This window comes from Phycodurus eques, chromosome 2 (genome assembly GCF_024500275.1).
Source record: "Phycodurus eques isolate BA_2022a chromosome 2, UOR_Pequ_1.1, whole genome shotgun sequence".
Classification (NCBI taxonomy): Eukaryota; Metazoa; Chordata; class Actinopteri; order Syngnathiformes; family Syngnathidae; genus Phycodurus; species Phycodurus eques.
The window spans coordinates 26,982,281-26,997,969 of NC_084526.1; the positions used below are offsets into that span (position 1 = coordinate 26,982,281).

Consider the following 15,689-nt stretch of genomic DNA (forward strand, 5'->3'; position numbering starts at 1 on the left):
ATGGGGACAGCAATTTAAGCAGGGAAGTCTCAGAATTCCCTCTCCCCAGCTACTTCGCCCAGCTCTTCTGAGGGATACTGAGGCATTTCCAGGTCAACCGGGAGACATAGTCTCTCCATCTTGTTCCAAGGGTCTCCTCCCAGTCAGACGTGCCTGAAACACCTCACCAGGGAGGCCTCCAGGAGGCATCCTACCCAGATGCCCAAGCCATCTCATCTGGCTCCTCTCGATGTGGAGGACAGACCCACAGGTCATCATTGTAGGTGAGGGTAGGAATGTAGATCAACCCGTAAATCAAAAGCTTAGCCTTTGGGATCAGCTCCTTCTTTACCACAACAGACTGATACAAAGTTCGCATCGCTGCAGATGCTGCACTGATCTGCCTGTCAATCTTCTATTCCATTCTTCACTAACTTGTGAAAATGACCCAGAGAAACTTTAACTCCTCCACTTGGGGCAGGATCTCTTCCATCGACCCGGAGAAGGCACTCCACCTTGTTCTGACTAAGGACCATGGCCTTAGATTTGGAGATGCTGATTTTCATCCTAGCCGCTTCAGACTTGGCTGCAAATTGCTCCAGAAACAGTTGAAGTTCATGGCCTGATGAAGCCATCATAACCACATTATCTGCAAAAATCAGAGACGCAATGCTGAGGTCACCAAACCGAATGCTCTCAACACTTCGGCTGCGCCTAGAAAAACTGTTCATAAAGGTAATGAACAGAATTGGTGAGCTCCCTTGGCAGAGTCCAACCCTCACTGGAAACAAATTGGACATACTGCCGCCAATGTGGACCAAACTCTGACACCGGTCATACATGGACTGAACAGCCCTTATCAAGCAGGCCGGTACCCGTAATCCTGGAGACCATCCACTGGACCACCCGGGGGACACAGTCAAATGCCTTTTCCAAGTCCACAAAACACATGTAGACTGGTTGGGCAAACTCCCTTGCACTCTCCAGAACCCTGCTTAGGGTGTAGAGCTGCTCCACTGTTCCACGGCCAGGAAGAAAACCACACCGCTCCTCCTCAATCTGAGATTCGACTTCCTGATGGATCTTCCTCTTCAGCACCCCCGAATAGATGTTACCAGTCAGGATGAGGAGTGTGATCCCCCGATAGTTGGAACACACCCTCCGGTCCCTCTTCTTAAAAAGGTGACCACCACCCTGGTCTGCCACAGTGGTGCAGCAGAGCACCACTGTGTGTCAAGGTGAGCCTGAATAATGTCTAGTTGGAATTTCTCGACCTTGCACACCAGCTCAGGCTCTTCCCTAGAGCTAGCTTCTGTAGCAGAGTATCAGAATGCCAAGGTCCCTGTGTTCGGCCACCGCTCAGCTGACACTGTACTCGACCCACTTAGCTCCTCCCACAGGTGGTGGGCCCATAGTAAGGGGACCCAATTTGCCTCAGACCTGGCCACCAGGTGGTCGGCCACGAGCCCCACCTCCAGGCCTGGCTTCACAGGTCACCCAGGTCCTGGTGCGGCAAAACGTTGTCCACGAATGTTTCTCATCATAGGGGGTTTTGAGCTGTGTTTTGTCTGGTCCCTTACCTAGAACCTGTTTGCCATGGGTGACCCTGCCAGCATAAAGGCCCAGACAAATTAGCTCGCAAATACAAAGAAATGACGAAATATGAGGACTAAGAACTGTCAATATAAATATATATAACATCAAATAATTTATTTATACAGCACTTTTCATACATTAAAATGCAAAACAAAGTGCTTTATGGAGATAAAAAAACAACAGACATTAAAATAGCAAGAACCCACACCTCCTATCCTCACATATTGCATAAATGCAAAATACACCCACACGAGGCGGCACGGTGAGAGACTGGTTAGAGCGTCTGTCTCACAGTTCTGAGGACCGGGGTTCAATCCCTGGCCCCGCCTGTGTGGAGTTTGCATGTTCTCCCCGTGCCTGCGTGGTTTTCTCCGGGCACTCCGGTTTCCTCCCACATTCCCCCCAAAAAACATGCATGGTAGGTTAATTGACAACTCTAAATTGCCCGTAGGTGTGAATGTGAGCGCGAATGGTTGTTTGTTTGTATGTGCCCTGCGATTGGCTGGCAACCAGTTCAGGGTGTACCCCGCCTCCTGCCCGATGAAAGCTGGGATAGGCTCCAGCACGCCTGCGACCCTAGTGAGGAGAAGCGGCTCAGAAAATGGTTACTGTTATTATATTATTATATTATTATAATACTATGTTGTCATTCAATCGGATTATAAAGAAGTAGAGATTGGGAATGAGTAAATGAATTTTACTTCTTCCTACTGCTTTTTGAATATTTATAATTTAACTGTATTTTTATTTTTTGTTAAAATCTTGTTTGCTTTGGTTTTTTTCTGTTCTTTTTTTTTTTTTTTTTTTACATTTTCACATGTTCCAAATAAAGAATTAAATTCAACTTAGTAAGCATGTGATGTACACATGAAAAATGTGCGACCCCCTGGTACACTTCTTCACAGATCAATACATTGTGCTTTTCTGCTTTAACAGATTGGTTGGTTTGGAATGTGGGAGGAAGCCAGAATACCCGGAGAAAACGCACATAAGCATCAAGAGAACATACTGTACAAACGCAACACAGCAAGGCTTGACCTCTTGACTGTTCAGCAGACGTGTAAAATCACTATGCTGCCAAGCTGCTGACACTTTTGTTCAAATAAACAATAAATATGTCATTTAAATTCAAATCTGATCTGCCATTGATTGGAGTTAGTGGGTATAGCGCTTCCACAAAAAAATAACCCACTTTCCTTTTACATGCTTTCATTCCTGCTGGTTGTCGATTCAAATTGTTAATTTCGAGTTACCTGTCTTGTGGTTAGAACTGTAAGAGTGATTACAGAGTCTAAAGTGCCTGAAATAGCACGAGTGACGCACATACTGTGTCAGATGTCTGTTTCTTTTGTCAAGCAATTTAAACCGATTTCAACCAAATTATACAGCGAGCACATACTCAGGGCTATGACTGGGTATTTTAGTTTTTTTTAAATTGTATTTCTTTTTTTACAGGCCTCCTTATTTGGTTTATTTTGAGGTTTTAATATAATAGATCTTTGCAATATGCTTCCTGCAGGATTTAAATGACTTGATGGAAATGTACAGTATATGGAAAAGGCTGTTTTTCTACAAAAAGGTTGTTTAAAGCTATAACCTTATAAATGGTCCAAGCAAAATAATCTAGACAATTATGTTGAACTACATTGGTATTGGGAAGTGTACGATAAGATTACAGTGGATGTGGATTTGGTACGTTTTCATAAACTCACTTTAAATAAAAATCAGACATCCATCATTTCTCTTGAGAGCTGGTTTTGTTTGACAGTAGCCCAAGTAAATCATATACTGTATGCTCTGAGTGCAAACAGTGGTAAAATATTTTATACATTTTCAGTAATACATTTTTCAATTAATTTTAAAGGGGATTGGAAAAAACGAAAAGAAAGAAAGGCTTGCAATATCTCAATCTGCAGTTTTGGTATTTTAGCAAGAGACATGAAGTCGACGCATATGATTTGCTTTCGCGGGCCACATGAAATGATGTGGCGGGCCGGATCTGGCCCCCAGGCCATGAGTTTGACACCTGTGCTATAGCGGAAGGGTGCAGAGAGCTGAACCTAAGAACTATGGGATATATTCTCCCATTCGTGTGTCTTTTTATTATGCACCTGAAGCCAGGTGCATAATACAATTATTATGCACCAAATTATTATTATGCATCTGGCTTCAGCTACGCACATCCTCCCATCCAGATTTCTGGCCCACCCACTGTGAGTAACTGGGAAATGTATGCGCAACTGCTTCAGAGGCGTGACTCATTGAAGTTTGACACTTGCTGTAAATCATGGAGAACGCAGTTTTCCTGAGACATGTGAATGCCATTTAAATCATTTGGAAAATATAGCACACTTTAAATGTGAAAATAAATTCCATAGTGGATGTGCACAGCTCCATCACTTTGAAGGAGAGCATGTTTGTTTTTAATTCGGCATGAAATAAATGTAATCAGAATACTATGCTTATGGCTGAACTCATGTTTGGAGGTCACTTTAACATATTTTATGACCAACAAAGAGCAAATAAAATCAAAATGATTCAAAATGTCTGCGATTGGCTGCCGACCAGTTCAGGGTGTACCCCGCCTCTCGCCCGAAGATGGCTGGGATTGGCTCAAGCACACCCGTGACCTGCGTGAGGATAAGCAGTATGGAAAATGAATGAATGAATGATTCAAAATGTAACTCACCATTGCGCCCTTACATGGACTTTAGTGGGAGCCCGACTTTAGTGGGAGCCCCTTTTTTAAAAAAAACAAAACTTAAAAGCGCCAGCAGCATATTTTAAGTGGAAAAGCTCCTCACTGGTGAAAAAAAGGTCTGCTGGTGTCTATAGTTTTTGCCAATTAATATGATATAAGGGACACATTATGGCTGTTGGACAATTGGTGAGCGTAGATAAGCATTCTGGGCTAGGTGTGTCCCGCACCATCTGCACGAGTCAGCTATCACGCTGGTAGTGTTGCCACAGTTACCTTGAAAAAGTAACTTAGTTACTTTGCTGATTATTTGATTTCCAAAGTAACTATCCATCCATCATCCATTTTCTGAGCTTTTGTTTGAATCACCAGCTACAAATTACTGTTTGATGAGAGACATTGATAATGCAAAAGTAGCTATTGTTGGATTGAAGTAGTAACTGTAGTCTAATTACTTTCCGGGGACAAGTAACGCGTTACTTCGCTCTTTACTCAAAATGGCAGATTTTTGGAGGAATGCGTTACTTTGTCACACGTTACCGGTATAACTGCATTTAACTGAATCAAAACGTGCAATATGATGTTTCATTTTCACGTGGTGTTAGACTTACTACAGCCTCTGGAGTGCGGAAGAGGAAAAGTGCTTAAGTCCACAGGAGAATGTCACCAGAATGCGCACAGGAAAAGATCTGTCAGGGAAAGCTCACAGTTTAGTGTTATTCCACCCAGATTGTGTACCTGGCTTGCGGGTGCGTGAATGACAGATTTGAGTGGACGTGCTAAACAGGAGAATATGGCCCCTATGTGAGGCACGTGCTAATCACAGCCCAAGTTAAACCCAAGGTTAATTAAAAGTTGAGAAAGGTTTTGAGGTCAACTGATTTTTATTTGATGAATTGGTCATCTTTGGCTGGAAATGAACCAAGACCTTTGTTATTATTTTCAAATATTGCATTTCCTCAAAATGTGCTGTATTTTTTGGTATTTTCTTAAAAACAATGATAATGACAAGTACGTTTCTTTAAAAACAACTTTCCTAAAATATATTGTCACATGCTGGTGTAGGGCTAACCCTATACTGCTGAACATGGGTAGAACTAAATGGAACAGTCCTTAAATGGTTCAGGTCCTACCTGGAGGAAAGGAGTTATTTTGTAACCATTGGATGTGCTCAATCTCATTGAATGGCAATAACCTATGGGGTCCCTCAAGGGTCAGTTCTTGGACTCCTCCTGTTCAGCCTGTAAATGCTACCCTTGGGTCAAATTCTTCAGAACTTTAATCTTGACTATCATAGCTATGCAGATGACACACAGTTATATCTAGCAGTGTCTCCAACTGACTACAGTTCAATTGAGGTATTGTGTCACTGTCTAAAACAGATAAATATCTGGATGAGCCAAAATTTTCTTCAATTAAACCACAACAAAACTGAGATAATTGTTTTTGGCAATAAAGAAAAGAGAATTGCGGTTAGTAAATACCTGGAGTCACGCAATTTAAAAAACAAAGACAAAGTCCGAAACCTTGGTGTTCTGATAGATTCCGACTTGACTTTCAATAGTCATATAAAATCAATTACTAAAACTGCCTTCTACCATCTGAAGAACCTATCCAGAGTGACGGCTTGCATGTGTCAAGCAGACCAGGAGAAGCTTATCCATGCTTTTATCTCAAGTAGACTTGACTATTGTAATGGTCTTCTGACTGAACTCCCGAAAAAGAGAATTAAACAGCTGCAGCTCATTCAGAATGCTGCGGCTCGCGTTCTGACCAGAACAAAGAGGTCAGAGCATATTACACCAATTCTAAAGTCTTTACACTGGCTTCCAGTCAGCTTTAGAATATATTTTAAAGTTCTGATACTGGTCTATAAATCACTAAACGGTCTAAGTCCTGAATACATTAATGAAATGCTAATGGGATATAAACCCAGTAGGGCTCTGAGATTGACAGACTCAGGTCAAATAGTGGAGCACAGAGTCTAAAGCAAACATGGTGAAGCAGCATTTAGCTACTATGCTGTAAACAAATGGAATAAATTGCCAACAGAAGTGACGTCAGCCCCAAGTCTGCATGTTTTTAAATCCAGGTTAAAAACTCTTCTTTTTCACCCGTGCTATTTATAGCATTTCCACTTCTAAAAGATATTTCTTGCACTGTATGCTGTTTTAACTGTATTTTTATTTTATTTTGTTTATTTTTTTTCTCTTCGTTTAAAATATTTATATGATGTTTATTTTCTTTGTTTTTAAATGCTTTTACTCATGTAAAGCACATTGAGTTACCTTGTGTATGAAATACGTTATATAAATAAATTTGCTTTGCTTTGCTTTAACTAAAAATTTTCCATTTTATTATGAGTAATTCTGATCTTACCTATACAGCAACAGTGGAGGCGGGGATGGGTGGGGGGACAGTGGAAGAAATATTTGTATCCCATGTCCATCCACCAAACATACATCAATGTTCTACACCCCTTATCCTGATCAGGGTCTGATGATTTGAATACTGCATGGTTCATGACACAATTCTCATCTTTTGCTGTCAAGTGGCAAAGTTCGGATATGCATCATGGTAGTGTAAAAAACAACAAACTAAATAAAAAAGTAAGTAAATAAATGTTATTACAAAAAACTAATACAGGCATTAAATTGGACTTGGACACTTGGACCTGGAATGTAAATCCAGTCATGGTAGAGCTTGAGCCTATCCCAAGCGACTTTAGATAAAAGTCAGACTGCATCCTAGACCAGTGATTCCAAAGCAGGGTGCAATGGCACCCTCGTGTGCCGTGTGAGATTATCAGGGGTGCTACAGAATTCATCCGTCCATCCATCGATCCATTTTCTGAGCCCCTTATCCTCATAAGGGTCGCGGGAGTGCTGGAGCCTATCCCAGCTATCATCAGGAAGGAGCCGGGGTACACCCTGAAATGGTTGGCAGCCAATCGCAGGGCACATATAAACAAACAACCATTCGCACACACATTCATCCATCCATCCATCCATCCATTTTCTGAGCCGCTTCTCCTCACTAGGGTCGCGGGCGTGCTGGAGCCTATCCCAGCTGTCATCGGGCAGGAGGCGGGGTACAACCTGAACTGGTTGCCAGCCAATCGCAGGGCACATACAAACAAACAACCATTCGCACTCACAGTCACACCTACGGGCAATTTAGAGTCTCCAATTAATGCATGTTTTTGGGATGTGGGAGGAAACCGGAGTGCCTGGAGAAAACCCACGCAGGCACGGGGAGAACATGCAAACTCCACACAGGCGGGGTCGGGGATTGAACCCCGGTCCTCAGAACTTTGAGGCAGACGCTCTAACCAGTCATTCACCGTGCCGCCAGATTTAATCCAATTTAACCTTATTTATCCCAAAATTATTATTAAGTACAAATACACCTTTGTTCATGTATCTATGCCATTGACGGACAGTATAGTGACAGGCAGATAAATAATATGCTCTTCCATTAGATGGTCAAAGCTATAATGAGCCTGTGTACAACATTCATTCATACAACATTCACACTTAGTAAGTCAATTTGTGATCAAATTGGGACAAGATCATCCTTATTTCACTATGTATACTTTCTGTGATATTTTTGTTTGCGAGTGTGTCATGGGATGTCTCTAATGTAAAATGAGTGCCTTGTTGGGAAACACTGTGACGGATCAACAGTCAATTGCAGGGTGTTGTGATTGTGGAATAAATCCTATACCAGCTGCATAGAAGCCAGCCTAGTGAACCACTATTATTGCCAATGGCCTCTGTATCCAAATTGAACCCCCCCCAAAAGAAAAAAAAAAAAAAAAAAAGATTAAAATAATCAGAGCATTGGAAGGAACAGAGGGAGGGGGTGATTATATCTGTTAATCAGCAATGGAAAATAGAACGGCCATTTGGGGAAACTGAATGAACACTGCTTCCGTCCTTCAGTGCCCATCCCTGACAGGGGATTTAGCTCTTTTTTTCAAAGCTGCTTGAAGTGATTTCAACTTTCACCCCTTTTCACGCTGTGGCATGGCTATTTTCCCTCTTGAACTTGATCCCATGCCACAACTGTCCTATTCCCTTCTGTCCTCCCATCCCATTCAAGGTTCTTTTCCTCTACGGACATAATTATTCTATTATAAATGGGTGATAGCTGTGTGGGCCATCAGCAGCTTTGTCAAAATATTCGGTGAGTCACTACACATTGAAAAGGTCCAGTTCAGACATTTACTGTAACCGTATGAACATAAAGGCTGGATTATTCAACAAGTACAAGATGCAGGAAACCAAAAGAATTATGAGATCATGTTGCAGAGACATAGATTTACTGCAGCCGCGCATTACGCATGACTGAACTGTTGCAGGAAATGAACTCCACTCATACTAATGACACTACAATGCACAGGTGAGCAGAAGATAAGGGAAGTCAAGTAAATGATTGAGGAAAGCCATCAGGACAACAAGCGATGTGACTAAACTGGGGTGAACAGGACAATTGCAGACAAATTACAGCCGGCAACTGACCCTCGCACATATCTCAAACCCGCTGCAACAAAAAATGCGATGCTTCGTCTTTTGGTTACTCTGTTTCATATGTAGCGAGCATTTTGATTGGCTGTAAACATAAGCATAAGCATTTTGATTGGCTGTAAACATCTGTGCTCTTGCATCGTGCCATAGAACCCATCACACTATGTGACACCATTCATTTGCCATTCGACATGTGGAATCGCTGCCAAAGTGGTTGCAAACAGTCTGCAACTAAAGAAATTTGCAAAACCAATGCATCTGCGCGACTGAATAGTTCAGTTATGTTCAGCCGCATCGCTCGGTGTGCAGCTGGCTGAAGATCCACAAACAATAGGGAGGGAAATAACAGATGAAAGCTGGAACTAATGACAGTCTGAACATAGAGCAAAATCACAATCAAGGCAAAGGAGGAAATGAACATCCTTCAAAAACTCTCAGTCCCCCACTATGCATGCCAAGGTCTGCGAGACATCACCAGACAGAATCACAACAGCAGCCTGACCAACAGCAGCAGGAGGAGCAGCAGCAGCAGTGACTCCTTGGCATAGCAGCATTTCTTCAGCCCTTTTGAGGTGGATGTAGCGACAACTGTCACTCCAGCTTTAACCATCAACAGCCAGCCACTCAATCTGCAAACTGCTGATGTGATATGTACCCTTCAGAGCATCAACACCCAAAAGGTGCTGCTGAGGTATTTACTAATATCTTCAACCTCTCTCTGTTGCAGTGCTTTGTCCCCACGTGTCTGAAAACATCCACCATAGTGCCAAGCAGGCTGCAGTGACTAAGCTAAATTATTACAGGCCGGTGGCATTAACACCTGCAATCATGAAGTGCCTCGAGAAATGTTTGCTTAATCACATCAAGGCTTGTCTTCCACCCACCCTGGACCCTCACCAATATGCATATGACAGCAATAGGTCAAACGATAGGCGGCACGGTGGCGACTGGTTAGAGCGTCAGCCTCACAGTTCTGAGGACCCGGGTTCAATCCCCGGCCCTGACTGTGTGGAGTTTGCATGTTCTCCCCGTGCCTGCGTGGGTTTTCTCCGGGCACTCCGGTTTCCTCCCACATCCCAAAAACATGCATAAATTGGAGACTCTAAATTGCCCATAGGTGTGACTGTGAGTGCGAATGGTTGTCTGTTTGTATGTGCCCTGCGATTGGCTGGCAACCAGTTCAGGGTGTACCCCGCCTCCTGCCCGATGACAGCTGGGATAGGCTCCAGCACGCCCGCGACCCTAGTGAGGATAAGCGGCTCAGAAAATGGATGGATGGAGGTCAAACGATGACGCCATCTGCACTGCCCTCCAAACTGTGTACTGCACCACCTGGAATAACCCAAGACCTATGCATGGCTGTTGTTTAAATTAAAGCCATGCTCTCAATCCCATCCTACCCATCAGGCGGTTCCTCAAAGTGCACAACCTGGACATGGAGCACAACATCTTTGTGTGGACCAAGGAATGTCTGACTAACAGGCCTCAATCAGTCAGCATAGGCACTAGCCCCTCCTCCACTCTGACACTGAGCACCAGTGCCCCACAAGGCTGTGTGCTAAATCCCTTCCTTCACTCCCTGTACACCCATGACAAAAGTGCAGAGAATTAGAAAAACTGCAAAACACATTCTCAACTCACAGAAACCACCTCTGAACCACATCTTCACCACCTGTTCCTTGCAGAAGTCACACAACATCCTCAAAGACCCTTTCCACCCTGCCTATAACCTTTTTGAAGTTTTGCCACGTGGAAAGAGATTCAGATCTATAAACACACAAGCCTACACGCTTCTGGACCAGTTTGTATCCCACACCCATAACCACAATGAACTTAAACACAAAACATGAGCACGTATTAATGTGAAATATCTGACTAATGAGTACCCTGAGAAAACCCACACAGGCACGGGGAGAACATGGAAACTCCACAGGCGGGGCTGGGATTTGAACCCCGGTCCTCGGAACTGGGAGGCAGATGCGCTAACCAGTTGTCCATCGTGCCGCCGTGATGATGTACATAATATTTTAATCTTTTGACTCCAACTTAATTTTGTGCAAATTGTGTCATATAAAGACAATAAAGTGAGTTTAATGTTCTAGTAGTTGAAGTGTTAGGAAAAAAAAATACAAAACCAGCATTTTATTTTTTATTTTTTTTTAATCTTATCATTTACAACAATTTATTATAAATTTCAGACGTTATGAAATAAAGTAAAAAAGAAACTTTGACTGTTATTACAAGCTACAAACATATTTGCAGTGTAAATAAGGTACAAGTTTAAACAACTAAAGATACAATGACATTAAATATGTAACAAACCTCATAATGTCCCCTAGACAGGTAAACCTAAAACTTAACCACAGTTTTACAAATACTCTACAGAAGTGTCAGAACTTGAAATGCAGCATCACTTTCAGAAAGCAGAATGGTTCCATCTGTGCATCGGTTGTGATCATAATGTTTAGATGGACATTTTCAAAGGAACTCTCTCCTGGTTTGTGTTACCTGGCTGTTTGGGGGTCTGGTAGGACAGTCGCACAAACACAACAACGAGGATTGTTCCTAATTTAAAAAAAAAAAAAAAAAAAAAGCAAGCACAATAAGAAAACCTGAGATAATAAACCACACAACAATGTCACATATTGAATGAATATAGAAAGACTAGGAGGAAAGCATAAAAAAAATCCATCAACGATATTTCTATCTGACAATAATTGTGATGTTACCTGTCACTTTCAAAGTATGCGTGTAATAAGTACTGACCTACAACTGCAAATGTGCCAAGCAGAATGCCCACTGCAGACTGGATAGTTGGCATGCCCTGCAGCTGCTTGGCTGCCATTTTGCAGTTCCCCCTGATGTTGCAAGGACACACCGTCACTGAAAGAAGAGGATAGAACGACTCAGTCATCGTACCACATAGCACAATAACCATTCAGATTAGAGACAGGCTATAATACATGTAATGCTCGGGATTTGACGTCCATTCTTTAGAAGTCATGTAAATTGAATGTGCAGTTTTTCTACAGAACAAAAATGTTTCTCCTGTAATGTTTTATATAAACAATTGTGTGAGATAACCATGTAGAGAAGTGTTATAACTTTGACAGGCATTACAATTACCTCCCTCATCTCTTTATCACATTTGTTTGAAGTACTGGTACATGAAAAGTAAAACAAATAAATAAAATAAAATAGACAGGGCCAGCTGGATGTCAATGGCTGAAGACTATTTGGTCAATGGGAGTCCCCCTGCATCACCAGAATAGAACTAGGCTAAACTGGCACACTGGGTTGGTTTCTCCCTTGTGCCAAAGTATAACCTCCCTGGCGGTTGGTCACCAATAAAAGCGTAGCTATTAGCTACCTGGTAAGTTTATGAAGGTGCTCCTGGGAGGTGAGCTGCTGTCAGAGATGGTGAAGGGTACAGTGTAAACCTCAGGGGCCAGATATGGTGTGTTCAGGGATAGGTTGGTGTGAGTATCTGAAGAGAAAAAGCAAAACAAAAACAAATTTACTTGCATAGACTAATGTGTTTTTGGATCTCTGGTGGAAATGGCAAATTTAAGTGTGACATGTGCAGTGTGTGTTGACCAAACAAAACTGAATTGCACGGAACTGATTGACTGTGACTGGCTGGTGACTAGATAAAAGCCCAAATATCATGCTTGCATGGGTGTGGTGTGGGAGAACTTGAGATACAGTACCTGACCTCAAGTCCCAAACACATTGAACTACAACTGATGAAAGGACAACATACATTAGGTTTACAACACACACACACACACACACACACACACACCAAAATCTCATTGTCCGTCTCCACTGCAAAAACATTTCAGAATTCACCAGAGACATAACACCCATACACATTTGTGGCGTGTGCTGGAGTGGGGCTCTTTATCTTATCTGTGCAAATCAGTTTAAAATACACGGCTGGCTGTATGACGTGAGACTAGCCCTGTAAAGAGAAGTGTTTATCAAATTGTTTGAACTCTTATCAGAGGTTCTTACACTTGTACCTTACCATCAACCCCCTTCATGTTCCATTTGCCAGTCAAAACAACAAGAGCTGTGCGGCACTTAAATCCTAGTTTACTGGTTCTCTTTTGTTTCCCTCTCTGCTCTGTTTTATATATGTGGCGCAACACTCTGCAGGTTTGTTTTGTAAGCTTTTACAATGACAAAGGTTGATCACATTAAATGAATCAAATTCATAATAGATGAGTCATGACTGCTCAGTGCGAGCGGAAATTAGACATTAGTAGGGCCTCATTTGCATCGATCGACACAAAAACACCAACCATTGATGACAAGGTGCAACACTTTCTGCGCGATTCCTGTTTCAGCCTAATTGAGCTGGAACGAACCAGTTGATGACGGCAAAGAAATTATGCATTTCAGTTGCGAGTTGTAATTACAGGTGAGCTCAATCAATACCCACAGCAACAGGAGAGCGGAAACACAAGATGGAACACCGCAGAGGAAAATGGTTGAGATGTGGTAAATTGACCTCTTGTACTGCACCTATATAGTGCTTACACCTTTCTACAAAAAAAAATAGGGATTGGACTTTAATGCATTAATCATGATTAATTAATTATAAAAAATGAAAACATTTTAATAGTATATTGTGTTCCAAACAACGCAGAACCTTTGTCAGTGCACGTTATCCTGGTACACCGATTACACTGACGCACACGTCATAGCTTGACTACCAAAATGGGGGAATTGGATGAAACAGCGTTGCTAGGACTGATGGGGGGGAAATTTTTTTTTTTTTAAAACAAAACAAAACAAAAACTCCTTTATTTATGGAAGCCTCGATAACCGTGGTTTTGTGAAAATTGTGCAACAAGGAGTTTTGATACCAACAAAGCACTTTCAACCCTCCAACATGTGATCCAACTTTTCAACTGCCACACAGAAACCATTTAAAGGCAATACTGTTCTAAAATAACTGTCAAAAAATCGCACTTTAACCTGGAGAATCCACAGGTTCGAAATTTGGCCGCCGTTAATTGCTGCTACCAAAAATGAACAATCAAACAAAATTTTTAAATTTAACTTCAAAAGCCCAGAGTGCTACTTCTGGTCCCTGCATAGAGACACTTCGTGGATGAATATTGAACTGACATGAGCCAAAGTGGAAGTGACAAGATGGCTGACCACATGCTGTTTTGTGGAGCTGGAAACCTACCCAAACAGAATCGTCTTCTCAGCAAACCAGCGCTTGGTAAAATTCTGTATTTTTGATAATCTATTTAATTTTAGCTTGCATAATGCCTAGAAGTAAGATTTATATTCTTTTGTTTTTGATAAATTAGCTACTCTGAGCTAATTAAAAAAACGATGGGCCAAAAATGACCCTCTGGGTGTATGGGTTAAAAACTGTTGGGTCAAAAATGACCCTTTGGTTCTGTGAGTGACTTTGGGAGATTGGTGACAGTCCTGCATTTGGCCTAAAGCCTTGAAATAAATTCATTTGTATATATTTCACTAAGGCGGCACGGTGAACCACTGGTTAGAGCGCCTGCCTCACAGTTCTGAGGACCGGGGTTCAATCCCCGGCCCCGCCTGTGTGGAGTTTGCATGTTCTCCCCGTTCCTGCGTGGATTTTCTCCAGGCACTCCGGTTTCCTCCCACATCCCAAAAACATACATGCTAGGTTAATTGGCAACTCTAAATTGCCTGTAGGTATGAATGTGAGTGCAAATGGTTGTTTGTTTATATGTGCCCTGTGATTGGCTGGCAACCAGTTCAGGGTGTACCCCGCTTCCTGCCCGATCACAGCTGAGATAGGCTCCAGCACGCCTGCGACCCTCTGTGAGGAGAAGCGGCTCAGAAAATAGATGGATGGATGGATGGATGTATATTTTACTAAGTTGCCTGAGTAGTACAGACCGCATCGCCCATTGCCCTGTTAAGGAGGACCATCGCTGTCGATGTGCTGTGTGCAAGAACCTCAAAACTGAAATGCACTGTGAAAAATGTGCAGTTCCTCTCTGCATCAACAAAAAAAAAATTGTTTCAAAGATCACCACAATGTCTAGTGTGAGTTCCTCTCTCGAGCAGAACAGATTTTTGCATAAGCAAATTTTTTTTCATTCGTGATTTTGGCCTTGTGTTCTTGTTTCCATTGGCCAAAGTGTGTTTGTACATTTGAAATCCAGTTCTAACTTGCAACAAATAAAGCAAAAAACAAAAAAAAAAAAAAAAAAAACATTGTTAAATGTAGCTGTGTGATTGAGTGATTATTTTCCTAAATTTATAACAGTTTACATTGACAGTGTTTGTTATTGTGATTCTTTGAAATGATACGCCTAAAGCCCAATGGGTCAAATTTGGCCCTAAACCTAAATTAGGAAATAATATTTTGGTCTTCAGTGAACCTGTAACAGTCATTTAATGGATAGTTCATAATTTTTAATTTTAGGTCTGTTTAATTTAGGCCAGGGATATTTTCTATCAATTTTTCTGCTGTTTTGTATTGAAATGTTTAACATTTCGTAAACAATGTTGCTTTTTAGGACAAATATTGTTATATTATAAAACATGTGATTAATCGAGATTAATTAATTACAAAGCCTCTAATTTAGTAATTTATTTTAATCGAGTCCCCCAAGGACCACGTGAGTAGCCCATGGGCCTGTTTTTTTTTAAAAAAAAGCTCACCCGTGACAGGAAATTGTGATTTCCGAAGAATATTGTGGAAGTGAATGCAGCCCTATGGGGGGCACAAGTCAGTGCAAACTGTAGGTTGGTCCCAAGCCCGGATAAATGCAGAGGGTTGCATCAAGAAGGGCATCCGGCTTAAAACTTTGCCAAACAAATATGAGCGTTCATCCAAAGAATTCCATACCGGATCGGTCGTGGCCCGGGTT

At 42.0% G+C, this 15,689-nt stretch overlaps 2 protein-coding genes across 2 annotated transcripts in view; one reads left to right on the plus strand and one right to left on the minus strand.

Annotated features, from left to right (window-relative positions):
- The window catches only part of ca7 (carbonic anhydrase VII), a 30,774-nt gene extending 21,424 nt beyond the window's left edge, over positions 1-9,350 (plus strand). Inside the window, 1 exon segment of the mRNA XM_061700250.1 lies at positions 9,262-9,350. Within this exon segment, the coding sequence (XP_061556234.1) occupies positions 9,262-9,350 (89 nt within the window).
- Positions 9,351-10,933: 1,583 nt separating this feature from the next.
- cdh16 (cadherin 16, KSP-cadherin) overlaps positions 10,934-15,689 on the minus strand; it is a 28,341-nt gene continuing 23,585 nt past the window's right edge. Inside the window, exons 16-18 of the mRNA XM_061670157.1 lie at positions 12,173-12,289; positions 11,569-11,685; positions 10,934-11,367 (exon numbers count right to left, since the gene is read on the minus strand). Coding sequence (XP_061526141.1) covers positions 11,267-11,367; positions 11,569-11,685; positions 12,173-12,289 — 335 coding nt within the window. The 3' untranslated portion in view covers positions 10,934-11,266. The remainder of the gene's footprint in view (positions 11,368-11,568; positions 11,686-12,172; positions 12,290-15,689) is intronic.